The sequence below is a fragment of the Bos indicus x Bos taurus genome, chromosome 1, assembly GCF_003369695.1.
Source record: "Bos indicus x Bos taurus breed Angus x Brahman F1 hybrid chromosome 1, Bos_hybrid_MaternalHap_v2.0, whole genome shotgun sequence".
NCBI classification, from domain to species: domain Eukaryota; kingdom Metazoa; phylum Chordata; class Mammalia; order Artiodactyla; family Bovidae; genus Bos; species Bos indicus x Bos taurus.
This window is the reverse complement of record NC_040076.1, coordinates 10,541,386-10,558,333: the sequence shown is the minus strand read 5'-3', so window position 1 is coordinate 10,558,333 and position 16,948 is coordinate 10,541,386. Positions and strand designations below refer to the sequence as shown.

At 43.0% G+C, this 16,948-nt stretch overlaps 1 protein-coding gene across 1 annotated transcript in view; it reads left to right on the top strand.

The window, feature by feature from the left end:
* Nucleotides 1–284: 284 nt before the first annotated feature.
* The window catches only part of JAM2 (junctional adhesion molecule 2), an 85,293-nt gene continuing 68,629 nt past the window's right edge, over nucleotides 285–16,948 (top strand). The window contains exon 1 of the mRNA XM_027544873.1: nucleotides 285–976. Within this exon, the coding sequence (XP_027400674.1) occupies nucleotides 910–976 (67 nt within the window). The 5' untranslated portion in view covers nucleotides 285–909. The remainder of the gene's footprint in view (nucleotides 977–16,948) is intronic.

The window sequence follows — 16,948 nt, the reverse complement described above, 5'->3', positions numbered from 1 at the left end:
ACTCTGACACGGCAAAGGCAAAGAACACAAAACACACCCTCAGCCTCCAAGAAGCACAAAGCTTCCACTGAGACGCGGCCAAGACGATTACTAAAATCTCAGTCCTGCCTGCCAGCTCTTCTTGATTGATTTTTTTTTCGCCCCCACCCCCCGCGCCCCTCCCCTCCCCTCCCCTCCCCTCCCCTCCCCTCCCCGCATCGCCCCCGCCTTCGCCTCCAAGGCGGAGCCAGCGAACCCCATATAGCCGGAGCACCTCCCCGCTCAGCTTCGAGGGTTGGCCAGAAATTTCCCCCAAATCCCCACCCCTAGGCTGAAACCGCACCCCCTCCAAAGAAGTTTGGTGCCAAGGAGGGTGAGCGAGGAGTCTGAGCGCGGCGGGCGGAGCACCTCCCCTCGCAACCTCCGCCGCGCCCCACCCCCGCGCCCGCGGCCAGCGCCTCCCGCGCCCGGGCTCCGCGCCCCGGGGACAGCTGGCAGCCCCGCGCCGGGACCCGACACAAAGCCGATCAATCCCGGTGGCACGGGGGCGGGGGACGCCCCGCCAGGGCTTCCCTTCCGCTCCTCGCCTGCCTCCTCCGGCCCCCTCATTAGGAGCCAGCCGGCATCTCGTCCGGCTGCCTCCGCCTCCCTGCCTCCCCCCACGCCCCCTCCAAAATAGAACTGCCCAGACCCCCGCAGGCTCCGGGCTACACCAGACCCGCCTCTGGGCTGCGCGCGGAGCGGGCGCCCCTGGAAGGGGGAAACTGACATCCCATCAGAGTCCGCCCCTCCGCTCCGCTGCGCGCCGCTCTCCCCTCCCGCCCTGAGGAGTCCGGTGACCGCCACCACCACCCCGCGGCCGGCCTCCCGCGCTCCCGCCGCCGGGACCCTCAGCTTCCGAGGAGGCGCCAGCTCCCGACCCCCACGAAGATGGCAAGGAGGAGCCGCCACCACCTCCTGCTTCTCCTGCTGCGCTACCTGGTGGTCGCCCTGGACTGTAAGTTGCTGGGGTACCTCTACCCTCCCACCCAGTCCTGCTGAGACCAGCTTCCCCCAATCTTCAGCCCCTAGACCTGGTCCTGGCGGAGGACTGTCCCCGGGACCTCGAACGGAAAGGTCCTCCCCCGGGCATCTGATTTCATACCCAGGGAGCCCACAATTTTGGATGCCTGTTGGGGCGGGGGTAGGGGGGAGTTCGGAGGTTTTCGGTTTATTCTAAATAATATCTGATTTGAACTAGTTAGAAAAAATTAAGTGTCCACACCAGCAGGTTCTCATATTCTGGAAAAGTTGGGTTAAGTTTTTAGACACAGGGACGTGACCAGAATGCAGAACTCACTAACTCCTTAGGAGATGCTAAGATCCCAAGATGGCATCATCACTCGGAGGCAGGGGCCGGCCACACTCTAAGTACCAGAGCTGGGGGCAGTGTTAGAGTTTTCTTGGCGTCTGAAGGTCCCATTTTTGGCGGTAATATGCAGTGCACTTTGGGGGCGCGGGGTGGGGGGAAATTCCTGGCTGCTGAACTAGAATTACTTTTATCCTCTCCACCTGCACATCTACATTCGGTTAGAGAAGTCTGGTCTGAGCGCCCCGGTCAGCTGTTGTGTCCTCAGGGGACTTCCAACGGGATGGTTGTTAGAAAGTTAGAGAAGCTGGATGATCGAGTGGCTGGGGGACGTCCCAAAGCCAATTTCACAGGATGGTTCTAAACAGTATTGTTATGGATCCTGGGCTCATAAGATTTAAAATCCTGTTAATATCTCCTATTATTTTGTTTTCCTCCCGTTAACTTTTTAGAAAAATGGAGGAAATTGCAATAGATCTTAAGCACTTAGGCAACGAAGTTTTCCGTTTTCTTTGGTTTTTCCTTTTTTGGCTTTTCTTTTTCGTGTCCTTTTATTTATTTTTAATGGGATGGATTATTATTGTTGCTATTCAAGTTCTGGTAATAGAATACTTAAAATAACCTGCAGGATGAGTGTTTAATAACATAATATAATGACTTTAATCTCACACCCTCATTGCCTGAGTTGCTCAGCTCAACCTGATGTGAGTTTTTGTCCCTTATTGGGGAAGAAGGTGCAAGTTGTCTCAGTGAAGGGACGTGCCTGACTTATATATAGAAAATCAAATCAGAAAGTCAAGGCTTCACAATAAAACCATTATGCGATTTTGAAATATCAATTGGTGTCATGTTGAGCACACAGAGAGAAAAATCACTAATGCCAAAAAGCAACAAAGAGACAGGCTGGAGGAATTGTAACAAAACCCCTAGGATAATTATATATTTCACTGACAATCTTAAATTTCAAGTCAAAGGATTGACTTTAGAATGATCAGTAATTAAAAACAGAGAAAATGGTTTTACTCTGGTATTCCTATACAGTAATCAAAATAGAAACAGTACACCCTAAATTTGAAATTGGAGTCAAGAAATAACCCAGAGGCAAACACAGGCTTAGATGAATAAGCAAAATAAGCTCTTTTACAAGCTTTGAGTAAAGCTAACACATTGGCCTGTCTAATCCTGACTCCTATGGGGACTAATCTGAAAGTGTGCAGGGATCTTTTTTGTATTGTTCCTGGGATGTCAAAGGCCTGGTATTGCAAGAATGTTTTCTTTTGTTTTAAAATTTTACAATAGTTTAGACTTAAAGAAAAATTGCAAAGGTGGTATAGGGAATTCCCCTAGATATGGCACCCACTTCCCTCTGTTATTAATATTTTAGATTAGTGTTACAGAATCAGTCACACAGTTACAGAATCAGTATTGATACGTTATTATGAACCGAAGTCCACACTTTATTCAGACTTTCTTCATTCTTCCCTAGTGTCCCTTTCTGTCACAGGAGCCCATTGAGGACACCACAGTACAGTTAGTGGTCCTGTTCTTAGGCTCCTCTTAGCTGTGGCAGTTTCTCAGACTTCCCTTGTGTTTTTTTGTTACCTTAACACGTTTAGGAGTATTGGCGAAATATTCTGTAGGATGTCCCTCAACTGGTGTTTCTCTGATACTTTTCTTATGACTAAACTGGGTTTATGGGTTGTGGGAGGAAGATATCCAAGATAAAGTATGATTTGCATCACATCATATCAAGAGTACATCCTGTGAACATGACTTATCACTGTTGGAGTTACCCTTTATCACCTGGCTGATGTAATACATGATATCGGTTAACTTCCCCTCCCCCCACTTCCTTACTGTATTTTTTGTAAGGAAGTCATTATGTGCACCCCACACCTAAGGAAGAAGAGTTATATTCTACCTCCTTGAGAGTAGAGTAGCTCCATAAATTATTTGGAATTCTGCTTGAGAGATGTGTCTCTCCCCCTTCCTCCATTCATTCATCCATTCATTTTTACATCAGTATAGGCTTATCAATATTTATTTTGCACTTTGGATTATAGTCCAGTAATTTTTTTTAATTTATTTATTTTAATTGGAGGCTAATTACTTTACAATATTGTAGTGGTTTTGCCATACATGGTCATGAATCAGCCATGGATATACATGTATTCCCCATCCTGAACCCCCCTCCCACCTGTCTCCCCATCCCATCCCTCTGAGTCATCCCAGTGCACCAGCCCCAAACACCCTGTCTCATGCATCGAACCTGGTATAGTCCAGTAGTATTTTATTTATTTATTTTTTTACAATCTAAACTGTCCAACTTTGGCCATTGAGAGTTCTTTAAATTGGTTCCTATATCCCTTTGACATCCCCTCATCACTGTGTGTGTATGTGTTTTTGTTTGTTTTTAGCACTTTCTTACTTTCTAGTACCACGGAATGCTCCAGGTGATCCTGTATATTTTCTGCTTCAGTTCCAGAATTAGCCATTGCTCCAGGGATCCCTGGTTCCTGGATTGGAGAAAACATTAGACACCGAGGTCTGGCACTGTGTACATTCATTGCTTTTAGGGTGTTGAAAAAAATAAGAATGCTTGTTGAGACTAAGTTTCACTCCACTATCCTATTTGTGATTTATTGACTCAGGTGTCACATCCAGATTCAAAAGCTATTGTTGTTGTTCAGTCACTACTTTTTTGTTCTTTGAGACTAAGTTTCACTCCACTATTCTATTTGTGATTTATCCACTCAGGTTTCATGTCCAGAGTCAAAAAATATTGTTGCTGTTCAGTTGATAAGTTTTGTCCAACTCTTTTCCACCCCGTGGACTGTGGTCCACCAGGCTCCTCTGTCCATGGAATTTCCCAGGCAAGGATACTGGAGCTGATTGCCATTTCCTTCTCCAGGGGATCTTCTTGACCCAGGGATAGAACCCATGACTCCTGAATTGGCAGGCGGCTTCTTTACCCCTGAGCCACCAGGGAAGGCCCCCAAAACTGTACGGAAGGCTAAATCTGTACTGAAGGAACAGTATCACACTGTTCCTAGGACTTCCTTGTATATTCTCTCTTTTTAAGTTCTCAACAAATGCGTGAGATAGAACATATCTTCAACTTATAGAAAGGGTCCCTAAGGCTCAGAAAAGCTAAGTTACTTGTCTAAGCTCACTTACTTAGGCTGGAAAGAGGTGGAACTGAGATTTGTTCTGAGAATATCAAAGAATTTGTTCCATAGATAACTGGCCATCACTCCTTTCATTTTTTCAAGTACTTAGCCCTTTTTTGCCCCTTCATTCAAGAAAAGATAGTAGATTCCTTATGCTGTATTTATATATTCAATTTCTTAATATTCATCCCATATATGACTGTGCCACTCTTTTATCTCAATCCTATTCTGTATAATATCATGCTCATTCCCATTCTTTCATTTTACATCTATCTGTCAATATTCTTTGTTTCTTTTTTGGTAGTCAGGAGAATTGCTTTTTGTTGTCATTGCTGTTATTTAAATTCTGATTTCAGCATACCTGTTGATAAATGGACATTTATTTGCACGTTTAGTTGAATTATATTTTTCTTTCCCACTAAAATGAAAGCTCCATGAGGGAAGACATGTCTTGATGTTTGATCACCACTATATGTCCAGTGCTGAGCAAAGTGCTTGGTTAATGGTATGTATAAATATACATCAATTAAATGGGAAGGGATGTGGAGTAAGTGGAAGAAATATATGGATAGAATTAATGATTGCATTATAAATCATTAAGCTCTAATTTATTCCAAGGAGGTGAGATGTCAGAGTTCTCTGAGGTGACATTTAAGACAAGGAGTTGAATTTGAATGAGAGCAGTGTGCTGTTCTTGACTCTACACAGCTAGTAGCAGCTGGTCCCCAGATCTAGACTGGAACCCAAGCCAGGTAACTTGGTCTGAGTCTCTAATATCTTACCAACTGATAAGGACAGTGGAGGGAGAGAGAGGTTTGTATCTTCTGCAAAATTATAAGATTCTGTTTTTATGATGGAACTGACCCAAAACAGCACTCCAGGAAACCAGTGCCAGGAAAATTCTGCCCTCTGTCAACATTGCTAAGAACAAAACATCATAATCAGTTTGCCGAGGAGAACTTGTTCCATCTTGGCATAGTCAAGATGAATGCAAAGGCCATATTGGGCTTGCTGGTAGACCTGATAACCATTTCAGTACTGTAACAAACATGACATTAGAAAGGGAGAAGTCAAAAGCAAAAATGTCAGCATAAAGAGAACATTGAGTTCCCTATGGTGGAGGACACTCATTTATCCCTCCCCAGGGCTTCCCTCATAGCTCAGTTGGTAAAGAATCCTCCTGCAATGCAGGAGACCCCAGTTCAGTTCCTCGGTCCGGAAGATCCACTGGAGAAGGGATAAGCTACCCACTCCTGGATTCTTGGGGTTCCCTTGTGGCTCAGCTGGTAAAGAATCCGCCTGCAGTACGGGAGACCTGGGTTCGATCCCTGGGTCGGGAAGATCCCCTGGAGAAGGGGAAGGCTACCCACTCCAGTATTAGAGCCTGGAGAGGTCCACGGGGTGGCAAAGAGTCACACACAACTGAGTGACCTTCACTTTCCCTTTCAGGAACAGCTCAAGGGGAGGAGCCCATATGAATGTACATACATTTGCTCTGCCCATGGTTTCTATCACACCAGCTTCCTCCAGTGGGTCTCTGTGGTAGAAAAGATGTATTAGACCACAGAGGCAAGAGATGCTGTGTTTAAGTCACACCAGTAGAAATCTGTAAAAGCCATTGTTTAAAATAACATTTCTTTACATCTCATAGCAATGTAGTGACAGCACCGCTGAGCCAATACTCCAGAGTACCTGTATTGCCAGACTGATGTTTTGAAGAAGATGAGGGGGTGGGTGGAAAAGAGGAATCAGAATTTGGGTGAAGTGCTTTCTCTGGCAAAAAGAGAAAACTTAAAACTGGGCACTACTTTCTTGGAAGTTGTTACTGAGGTCAGAACTCTCTTATTGCCGCAGTAATAAATTATCATACATTTAATACAACATAAACCTTTTATCTTAAAGTTCTAGAGGTCAGAAGTATGAAATAAGTCTCCCTGGGCTAAAATCAAGGTACGGAGAGGCAGTGTTCCTTCGAGAGTTTCTAGAGAGAACCTGTTTCTGTGTCTTTTCTAGCTTCTAGAGGCAAGCCATGGCCCCATTCCTCCAGATGCAAACCAGCAATGCCAGGCTGCCATATCTCTGGTTCTCTGTCTTCTTCCTCCTCCTTCCATTTATGTGTGTGCATTCTCAGTCACTAAGTTTGTGGCCTCCTGGACTGTAGCCCACCAGGCTCCTCTGTCCATGGACTTTTCCAGGCAAGAATGCTGAAACAGGTTGCCATTTCCTACTCCAGAGGATCTTCCCAACCCAGGGATCGAACCCAAGTCTCTTGCATCTCCTGCATTGGCAGGCAGTTTCGTTACCACTGTGCCACCTGGGAAGCCCCTTCCACTTAAAAGGACCCTTAAAATTGCATCAGGCCCTCCTGGGAAATCTAGAATAATCTACTCATCTCAAGGGCAGCTAGTTAGTGACTTTAATTCCATCTACAACCTTATTTCCTATTTACCATGTAAAGTAACATATTTATAGGTTCCTGGAGTTAGGCTGTGGATGCCTTTTGGGGGACCATTATTCTGTCTACCACACCAACCAAAATCAGGATTGTGAAATCAGTGCTGTGGCCAAGAACATTCTAGAACGTATGGAGCAACCATAACTCTTCCTTTTCAATTATATTGCTGCTTATATATTTCCATTTTGGGGGTTGTATTTCAGATGGCATAGTGTACTGGTAAAGAGCATGTACTCTTTGCGACTCTTTGCAACCCCATGGACTATACAGTTCATGGAATTCTCCAGGGCAGAATACTGGAGTGGGTACCCTTTCCCCTTTCCAGGGGATCTTCCCAACCCAGGGATCTAACCCAGGCATCCTACATTGCAGACAGATTCTTTACCAGCTTAGCCACAAGGGAACTCCAAGAATACTGGAATGGGTAGTCTATCCCTTCTCCAGGGAATCTTCCCAACCTAGAAATTGAACTGGGGTCTCCTGCATTGCAGGCAGATTCTTTACCAACTGAGCTATCAGGAAATCCCCTTTAAATTATATTGCTGCTTATATATTTGCATTTTTGGGGTTGTATTTCAGACGGCATAGTGTACTGGTAAACAGTGTGTACTCTAATGCTGAACTCTGTTCATTTACTAGCTCTTTGACCTTGTACAAGTTGATTTGACTTTTATGCGTCAGCTGTAATAGTGATAATTCCAATAACAGTACCAATAACCTCATAGAGGATGAGGGAGAAAGAAACGTGTCCACCCATGTAATGCATTTAAAAAACAGGTACTGTTATTATTGTTAATTTGGGGAGCCATTAAGTTAAGCAGACCACCTGACCTGCCTCTTGAGAAACCTGTATGCAGGTCAGGAAGCAACAGTTAGAACTGGACATGGAACAACAGACTGGTTCCAAAGAGGAAAAGGAGTACATCAAGGTTGTATATTGTCACCCTGCTTATTTAACTTATATGCAGAGTACATCATGAGAAATGCTGGGCTGGAGGAAGCACAAGCTGGAATCAAGATTGCTGGGAGAAATCTATCAATAACCTCAGATATGCAGATGACACCACCCTTATGGCAGAAAGAGCCTCTTGATGAAAGTGAAAGAGGAGAGTGAAAAAGTTGGCTTAAAGCTCAACATTTAGAAAACGAAGATCATGGCATCCAGTCCCATCACTTCGTGGCAAATAGATGGGGAAACAGTGGAAACAGTGGCTGACTTTATTTTTCTGGGCTCCAAAATCACTGCAGATGGTGATTGCGGCCATGAATCTGGCTGCTTACTCCTTGGAAGGAAATTTATGACCAACCTAGACAGCAAATTAAAAAGCAGAGGCATTACTTTGTCCACAAAGATCTGTCTAGTCAAGGCTATGGTTTTTCCATTGGTCATGTATGGATGTGAGAGTTGGACTGTGAAGAAAGCTGAGTGCAGAAGAATTGATGCTTTTGAACTGTGGTGTTGGAGAAGACTCTTGAGAGTCCCTTGGAGTGCGAGGAGATCCAACCAGTCCATCCTAAAGGAGATCAGTCCTGGATGTTCATTGGAAGAACTGATGTTGAAGCTGAACTCCAATCCTTTGGCCACCTGATGTGAAGAGCTGACTCATTTGAAAAGCCCCTGATGCTGGGAGGGATTGAGGGCAGGAGGAGAAGGGGACAACAGAGGATGAGATGGTTGGATGGCATCACTGACTTGATGGACATGGGTTTGGGTGAACTCTGGGAGTTGGTGTTGGACAGAGAGGCTTGGCATGCTGTGGTTCATGGGGTTGCAAAGAGTCGGACATGACTGAGCAACTGAACTAAACTAAAGTTAAGCATTCGTATTATCCCTCATAATGGATTTCTGACATTTTTGAGAGTCATAGACAAAAACTACGCTGTTTCATAAGCATTGTACTAGTTTAAACAGCTTTGAATGAACCAGTAAGTTTCATTTACTTTCATTATTTTGAGAATTTATTTTAAGGACTTCCCTGGTGGTTCAGTGGTTAAGACTCTGTGCTGTCATTGCAGGGGGCAAAGCTTTGATCCTTGGTCCGGGAATTAAGATGCCCCAAGCTGCACATCATGGCTGAAAAATAGAATAAAATAGCTAGATAAAAACTTTAAAATGTAAAAAAAATGGAATACTTTTTAAAGTTTTATTACAAAACATACACACATTCATCTCTATATCTATGAAGGGGCATACTGGGTAAAGAAGATGGAAGAGACCAATAGAGCCAACGGAATGCACAGCTGTCCTTGGGGCAGAGTGAGAAGAAAGAGGGTGAAAGAATAAAAGAAGTTCCGTAGGGACAGAGTGTGCACAGCAGCGAGGTGAGAGGCAGCAGGTGGAGGTGGACACACATATTTAGGATTTGAATTCATAGCAAGGAGAAGCCAGCGAAGGCTTTTGAACACTGAATGTCAGTCTGATTTGCATTTCAGAAAGAGAACACAGTGGGGGGAGGGTGAAGAACGGGCAGAATAGGGTAGGTGGGGAGTTGAAGTGGGGAGACAGTTGGATGCAGTTGGAGTGGTCGACAATTACTTGCTAAGTATGTCTTTTTAAAAAAGTATTTATTTATATAATTGGTTGTGCTGAGTCTTTGTTGCTGCTTGGACTTTTCTCGATTTGTGGTGCGTAAAACTTCTCATTGCCATGGCTATGGGAGTTTTCTTGTTGCGGAGCACGGGCTCTAGGGTGAGTGGGCTTCTGTAGTTGTGCCTCCTGGCTCTAGAGCACAGCGTCAGTACTTGTGGCACAGAGACTTAGTTGCCCTGCCACATACGGCATCATCTCTGATGAGGGATCGAACCCATGTCTCCTGCCTTGGCAGGTGAATTCATCACTGAGCCATCAGCAAAGGCCCTAAGTATGTCTTTTACATCATTTACTGAAATATATACAAACACAATCATATATCATCAACTATGTACAGGTACTCACAGAAAATGGTTTGATAATTTGAAATGTAGTTTATTCAATTGAATCAGGGATTTGAAGAAAACTGCTCTTTGGTTTTTAAGGGATTTAAAAAAAATCATGTATATTGCAGGTGTTTCCAACTTTATGTTCAGTTTCTAATGTATAAACATAAAACGTAGCTCCTTGGGTTACCAGTAATATGTCTCTTCTTTCAATGTTGTTCTCTTTTCCACTGCCTGAGTTTGTCTCCCAATAGGATTTTTTTTAAGTGTTTTTAGAGTTTCCCCAAGTTACCACCCTTAGAAGGGTGATTTGATTAGATGTGATGGGAAGAAGAGTGGCTTTCTGTATTACTAAGAGTGTGAGTATGTGCATGAGAGACAGAGAGGGAGACAGAGAGAGAGAGAGAGACGGAGAGAGAGAGAGGGAGGATGTGTGTGTTCAAATGAATGACTGCTGACCGAACCACAAAACCCTACTCAGAATCTTCAAACCGGTAAGTAGATCGGAAATGTTCTGCAGTTTGAATTTTCCTATGTTTTATGAGCAGAGAAGCAAAACAGTATCCTGAACCTATGAAGTAGGTCAAGAGCTACTCCCTGAAATGGAACCCTCCTCCATTGCTGGTGGGAATATAATTTGGTGGAGTCACTGTGGAGAACAGGACGGAGGTTCCTTAAAAAAATATAGAACTACCAGCAATCCCACTATTGGGCATAGATCAGGAAAAGACAAACTCTAATTTGAAAAGAAACATGTGCCCCGTTTGTTCACTGCAGCATTGTTTACAAGGGCCAAGACATGGAAGCAACCAAAATGTCCATTGACAGACAAACGGACAAAGATGAGATGGTACATACATACAATGAAATATTACTGAGCCGTAAAAAGAATGAAATAATGACATTTGCAGCAACATGAATGGATCTAGGGATTATTATACTAAATGAAGTCAGATAGAGAAAGATAAATATCATATAATATCAGTTGTATGTGGAATCCTAAATTTACAAAACAGAAATAGACTCACAGACATAGAAAACAAACTTACTGTTACTAAAAGGGAAGGATGGGGAGGGATAAATTAGGAGTTTGGAATTAATAGATACACACTACTATATATAAAATAAACAAGGACCCACCATATAACACAGGGAACTATATTCAGTATCTTGTAATAACCTATAATGGAAAAGAATCTGAAAAAGAATAGATGTAGATAGGTTCACTTTGTTATATAACCGAAACTAACACAACATTATAAGTCAACCATGTGTCAATTAAAAAATAATGATTTAAATAACATTTTTAGGAAACAGTATTGAACAGCTCCTGCAGACTCTATAATGTTCTAAGGGATAGAATTTGAAGAGTCCTGATTTAAAGCATACTTTAACTCCTGGAAATTCCCTAAAACTGCTGAATAGAGGTAAACACTTCACTTTAAGTAAACAGGGGTCATTTATGCCTGTCCAGCTGCTTTCTCTAAATCTTCAGAGGTTCTCCTTCTGCTTTTGTTAACATTATTAATAGCCCAATGGGAAAGAAACTTTGTGGAGAAAAATGTCAAATATTTCCTTCAAGAAACTGGAAGTGGGGAAACATGCAAGAGTGGACTATACGGGAGTAAATAAAGTGCTCTTGAACGATTCCATGATTAAAGAAATAGCTACTCTCTTAGCTGTCCACTGTCTGGACTCAAAACGTCCTGAGCAAGAATCCTTGCGAGTATAATAGACATGAGTTTTAGTCCTTAACTGAACAGTCTTCTTTCTCTGACTCTCATATGTCTTTGGCATCAGGATTTTGTTTCTCTGGAAAATCTGTTTTGTTTTAGTTTTTAAAATATCTCACAAGGACGGTTTGGGACCGATTTGTCTTTGTATTTATACAGAGTGAAGAAGCCTAGCTGGTCTCTCTCCTTTATGCAAAGTGTTTCCAGCTTGCTGGCTTACATCTTGTTAAAATAGTCTTTGGCTGTCTTCAGTTTTAGCTTTCCTCACACTGTAAAAACTCGCTCTCTGCTTTATGATGTACATAACCAGAGCCGAAAGCAGAGCACTGTTAAATGCACTTACTTACATGTTTGACAAAATTTATGTATGTGATGAATTCAGATATCACAGAAAAGTTGTCAAATGACAAATAAGTGTATTTTCCAGTCCTTCTGACTTCTATTCCATTCCCACTTTCTTTATTTGATATTTTAGTTGAGGTGTAGTTGATGTACAATATTATATAAGTTTCAGGTGTACAACAGTCACAGTTTTTAGAAGTTACACACCATTTATAGTTATTATACCGTATTGGCTGTATTCCCTGTGCTGTGCAATATACCCTTGTGGCTTGTTTATTTTACACTCAGGAGTTTGTACCTCTTAATCTCCTACTCCATCTGTCCCTTTCTGTCACTCCCTCCTTTAGTAACCACCTCTCTCCTCTGGTGTTTGTAGTCTATACCTGTGAGATTGTCTGTTTTTTGTTATACTCACGAGTTTGCTTTATTTTTTTAGATAGCGTATATGTGATATCCTACAGTAATTGTCTTTCTCTGTTTATTTCACTAATCATAATACCCTCCAAGTCCACCCCGTGGTTGCAAATGATGACATTTCCTTCTCTTTTTATGGCTTAGTAGTATTCCATCATGTGTGTACACATTCCACGTCTTTATCCATTCATCTGTTAATAGGCATGTGGGTTGCTTCTGTATCTTGGCTGTTGTAAATAGTGCTGCTGTGAACATTGGTGTACATGTATCTTTTCAAATTCGTGTTTTTGTTTCTTCAGATACATACCCTGAAGTGGAATTGTTGGGTTACAGGATAGCTTGTATTTAATTTTTTAGGGAACCTCCATGCTGTTTTTCACAGTGACTGTACCAATGTCCATTCTTAACAATAGTGTGCAAGAGTTCTCTTTTCTCTACTTCCTCATCAGCTATGTAGCCCACTCATAAGTTTGTTGCAAGTGATTCCAGAAAGACTATGAGGGGAAATGTAGTTCCAGCATATATGAGCGTACTTGTAGCATTTCTTTAAAAATAAAAATCAAATTTTACTATGCTTAATGTTCTGCATGTTCCAACAAACCATATCATATTATGTATAGTATTCTGTGCTTTCCTACAAAATTCTATTTTTACTAGTAACTAAAGCCACAACCCGGGCTTCCAAGGTGGCACCAGTGGTAAAGAACTCTCCTGCTGCAGTGCAGGAGACCCAGGTTCAATCCCTGGGTTGAGACAATCCCCTGGAGGAGGACACGGCAACCCACTCCAGTATTCTTGTCTGGAGAGTCCCATGAATAGAGGAGTCTGACAGGCTACAGTCCATGTGGTCACGAAGAGTTGGACATGACTGAAGTGACATAGCACGAAACCACAACCCAAAGCTAGGTCGCCAAATGGGAATCGTGATAACATATTGAAGAGACCTTTTAAAAACCCGATAGCTCAGTTGGTTAAGAATCCGCCTGCAATGCAGGAGACCTCAGTTTGATTCCTGGCTTGGGAAGATCTGCTGGAGAAGGGATAGGCTACCCACTCCAGTATTCTTGGGCTTCCCTTGTGATCCAGCTGGTAAACAATCCGTCTGCAAAGTGGGAGACCTGAGTTTGATGCCTGGGTTGGGAAGATCCCCTGGAGAAGGGAAAGGCTACCCACTCCAGTATTCTGGCCTGGAGAATTCCGTGGACTATGCAGTCCATGGGGATGAAAGAGTCAGACACTACTGAGCAACTTTCACTCAATTGCTGGCCAGAGAAGAGAGGGCCGGTTGGTGAGCATGTGGGAGGAATTGGAAGATTAGTATTGACACATATACACTATCGAAACTGTACTGTGAAATAGTTCAATAGTAGAACTGATGAGAATCTACTGTATACCACAGGGAACTCTCTTCAATGGTCGGTGGTGACCTGAACGGGTAGGAAGTCCAAAAGGGAGGGGGTATATGTATATGTGTGGCTGATTCATTTTGCTGTATAGCAGAAACTAACATAGCACCATTGTAAAGCAACTATACTCCAATATAAATTAATTTTTAAAAAACATACAGAAAAATACTTTTTTGTAACCAAAAAAAAAAACCTTATGCCAAGATGCAGTAGGGACGACCTTCTAGTTAAAATCACTAAAATATAAGTAGTGAAACCAAGTGATATAACACAACAGAGGGAAATAAACTCCCAAACAAGTGATCAAAACTAGAAAGAGAGGAATTCCAAGGAGACCCAATGAAAAAATCCATAGAAGAAGAGAGTAAGGGCTGACACCCAGACAGGGCGGAGACACCAGCTCCAGCTAAGATTTACAGACAAGTGTGAGCTGCTGCTATTTTTAAAAGAGACCAAAGAAGTAATGACCACAAATAAAATTGGAACATGTTGAACTACTGGAAAAGTGCTAAATTTGAAAAGAGAGAATTGTGTTTATGTTTTAAAAAAAACGCTCTAGAGGCATTTTAAAATAGAAATGGATTTTAATCAGAAGTAGAATGCACACCATGAAATAAACGGTGACTCAGGTGTAAATAAACACTGATCTGTTTAATCCAATAATGTAATTACTGGTCACTGGTAAAGACCCTGATGCTGGGAAAGATTGAAGGTGGGAGGAGAAGGGGACGACAGAGGATGAGATGGTTGGATGGCATTACCGACTCAATGGACATGAGTTTGGATAAACTCTGGGAGTTGGTGATGGACAGGGAGGCCTGGCATGCTGTAGTCCATGGGGTTGCAAAGAGTCCGACACGACTGAGCAAATGAACTGAACTGAACTGAATTATTCTATTATTTAATCCAATAATCTAAGCACAGTGAGCTATTCCATAAAAATATGATAAAAGTTTTATGTAAACTGATTGGGGTTGTGGGATCTTTGTACTTTGACCCCATATAATGCTTTTGGTGCCAGAAGAAGTCAGGTTCTTTTGTGTTTGTGTCCCAGCTGTACCTGTAAGTGTGTGTAAGGGAGTGAACCTCTGTGCCATTTTACCTAGATACAATGTTGTGAGACTTAGATGGGGAAACAGTGGAAACAGTGTCAGACTTTATTTTGGGGGGCTCCAAAATCACTGCAGATGGTGATTGCAGCCATGAAATTAAAAGACGCTTACTCCTTGGAAGGAAAGTTATGACCAACCTAGATAGCATATTCAAAAGCAGAGATATTACTTTGCCAACAAAGGTCCGTCTAGTCAAGGCTATGGTTTTTCCATTGGTCATGTATGGATGTGAGAGTTGGACTGTGAAGAAGTCTGAGTGCCAAAGAATTGATGCTTTTGAACTGTGGTGTTGGAGAAGACTCTTGAGAGTCCCTTGGACTGCAAGGAGATCCAACCAGTCTATTCTAAAGGAGATCAACCCTGGGTGTTCTTTGGAAGGACTGATGCTAAAGCTGAAACTCCAGTACTTTGGCCACCTCATGCAAAGAGTTGACTCATTGGAAAAGACTCTGATGCTGGGAGGGATTGGGGACAGGAGGAGAAGGGGACGACAGAGGATGAGATGGCTGGAAGGCATCACTGACTCGATGGACATGAGTTTGGGTGACAGGGAGGCCTGGCGTGCTGCAATTCATGGGGTCATGAAGAGTCGGACATGTCTGAGCTACTGAACTGAACTGAACTGAATGTTCCTCCTTTCCAAGGCACATCTTTGCTACCATTGTTGTCCTTGTCCAAATGTTCTCCATGTTGCCAAACGCAATTGCCTTCTAAAGGTCTAACTCCAAAATCCCTGACCTCTTCTTTTAAGCCTTTCCAGCCCATCCATTCTTCAGAGCCAGAGTCTCCTGCTCATTATAATCCTGGTGCTCTTGCCATGTAGCTGCTTCTCTACAGCACTTGTTGGGCTGTACTCTTACCATTTTACACCTGCATCTCTGGACTGTGAGTTTGCTGAGGGCAGAGACAACACATCTTTGTGTCCCTGGAACCCAGCATAGTGGCTAGCACACAGTAATAACTGGTTAAAAGAAATTAAGTAACCTGGAGTTTGTGTATTTGCCTCAGCTTCATAAAACTACAAATTTTTTTAGTAATGAAAATCCCAGGAGACATGTAAAATTCATAGTCCTTAATGAGTGCATTCAGAAAAGGCAGAGGAACCAGAGATGAAATGGTTGGATGGCATCACTGACTCAATGGACATGAACTTGTGCAAACTCCAGGAGATGGTGAAGGATAGGGAAGCCTGGCGTGCTGCAGTCCATGGGGTCGCAGAGTCAGACAGGACTTGGCAACTGAACAACACTTGGCAAATGAATGCGTAATTTTATTGCTCCTCAAACTCTCTCCTTCCTTATTAACTGTGACCTCCCTAGAGTTACTGGGAAGTATAGAGATAGGTCTGCCTTAAACAGGTGCTGATTACCTGATGCCTCCTTGTATCATAATAACACATAAGCTTCTCTTGAATTGATAAGCATTGATTGTAAACTCATGAATCAAACAGTACCTCCTTAGATAAAACACAACATAGGATGTTAGAGAGTTTTAAAAGAATTCTCTGGAGCAAGGGATTCCAGACTTTCCCCTCATGGTCCTATCCCTTTGCCACTCAGTTGGTATCATAGCAGTTCGTGTCCCCAAAGAGACAAGCACTTAATGTTATTTTATTTGTTAATGTTTTTATTTATTTATTTGTGCCAGGTAAACAGTTGGGGCATGTAGGGTCTTCTCGTTGCAGCACAAGAACTCTTCCTGTGGCCTGTGGGATCTAGTTCCTCAACCAGGGATCGAACCTGGGCCCCCTGCATTGAGAGCTCAGAGTCTTAGCCACTGGACCACCAGAGAGGTCCCAAATGTTTCTGAAGAGAGATGAGAGGACAGGGCCTGATAAAGTGATCTTTATCTCTAAACCAAAGATGGTTTCCCTAGGCATTCTTGTTCAGTAACCATAACATCTTCTTGTGGGGTCTGCTCAGTAGCACTGAAAAAACTTCCTCAGAATCCAGGTGACTCATCATCTTAGTCCAAGGGTATTATCACATAGTTCAGCATCAGGCAAAGGCCAGGATTAGATATATCCCAAGAATCTCAGCTCTGTTGTGCTGCTCCCCCGCCCTCCACCAAAAG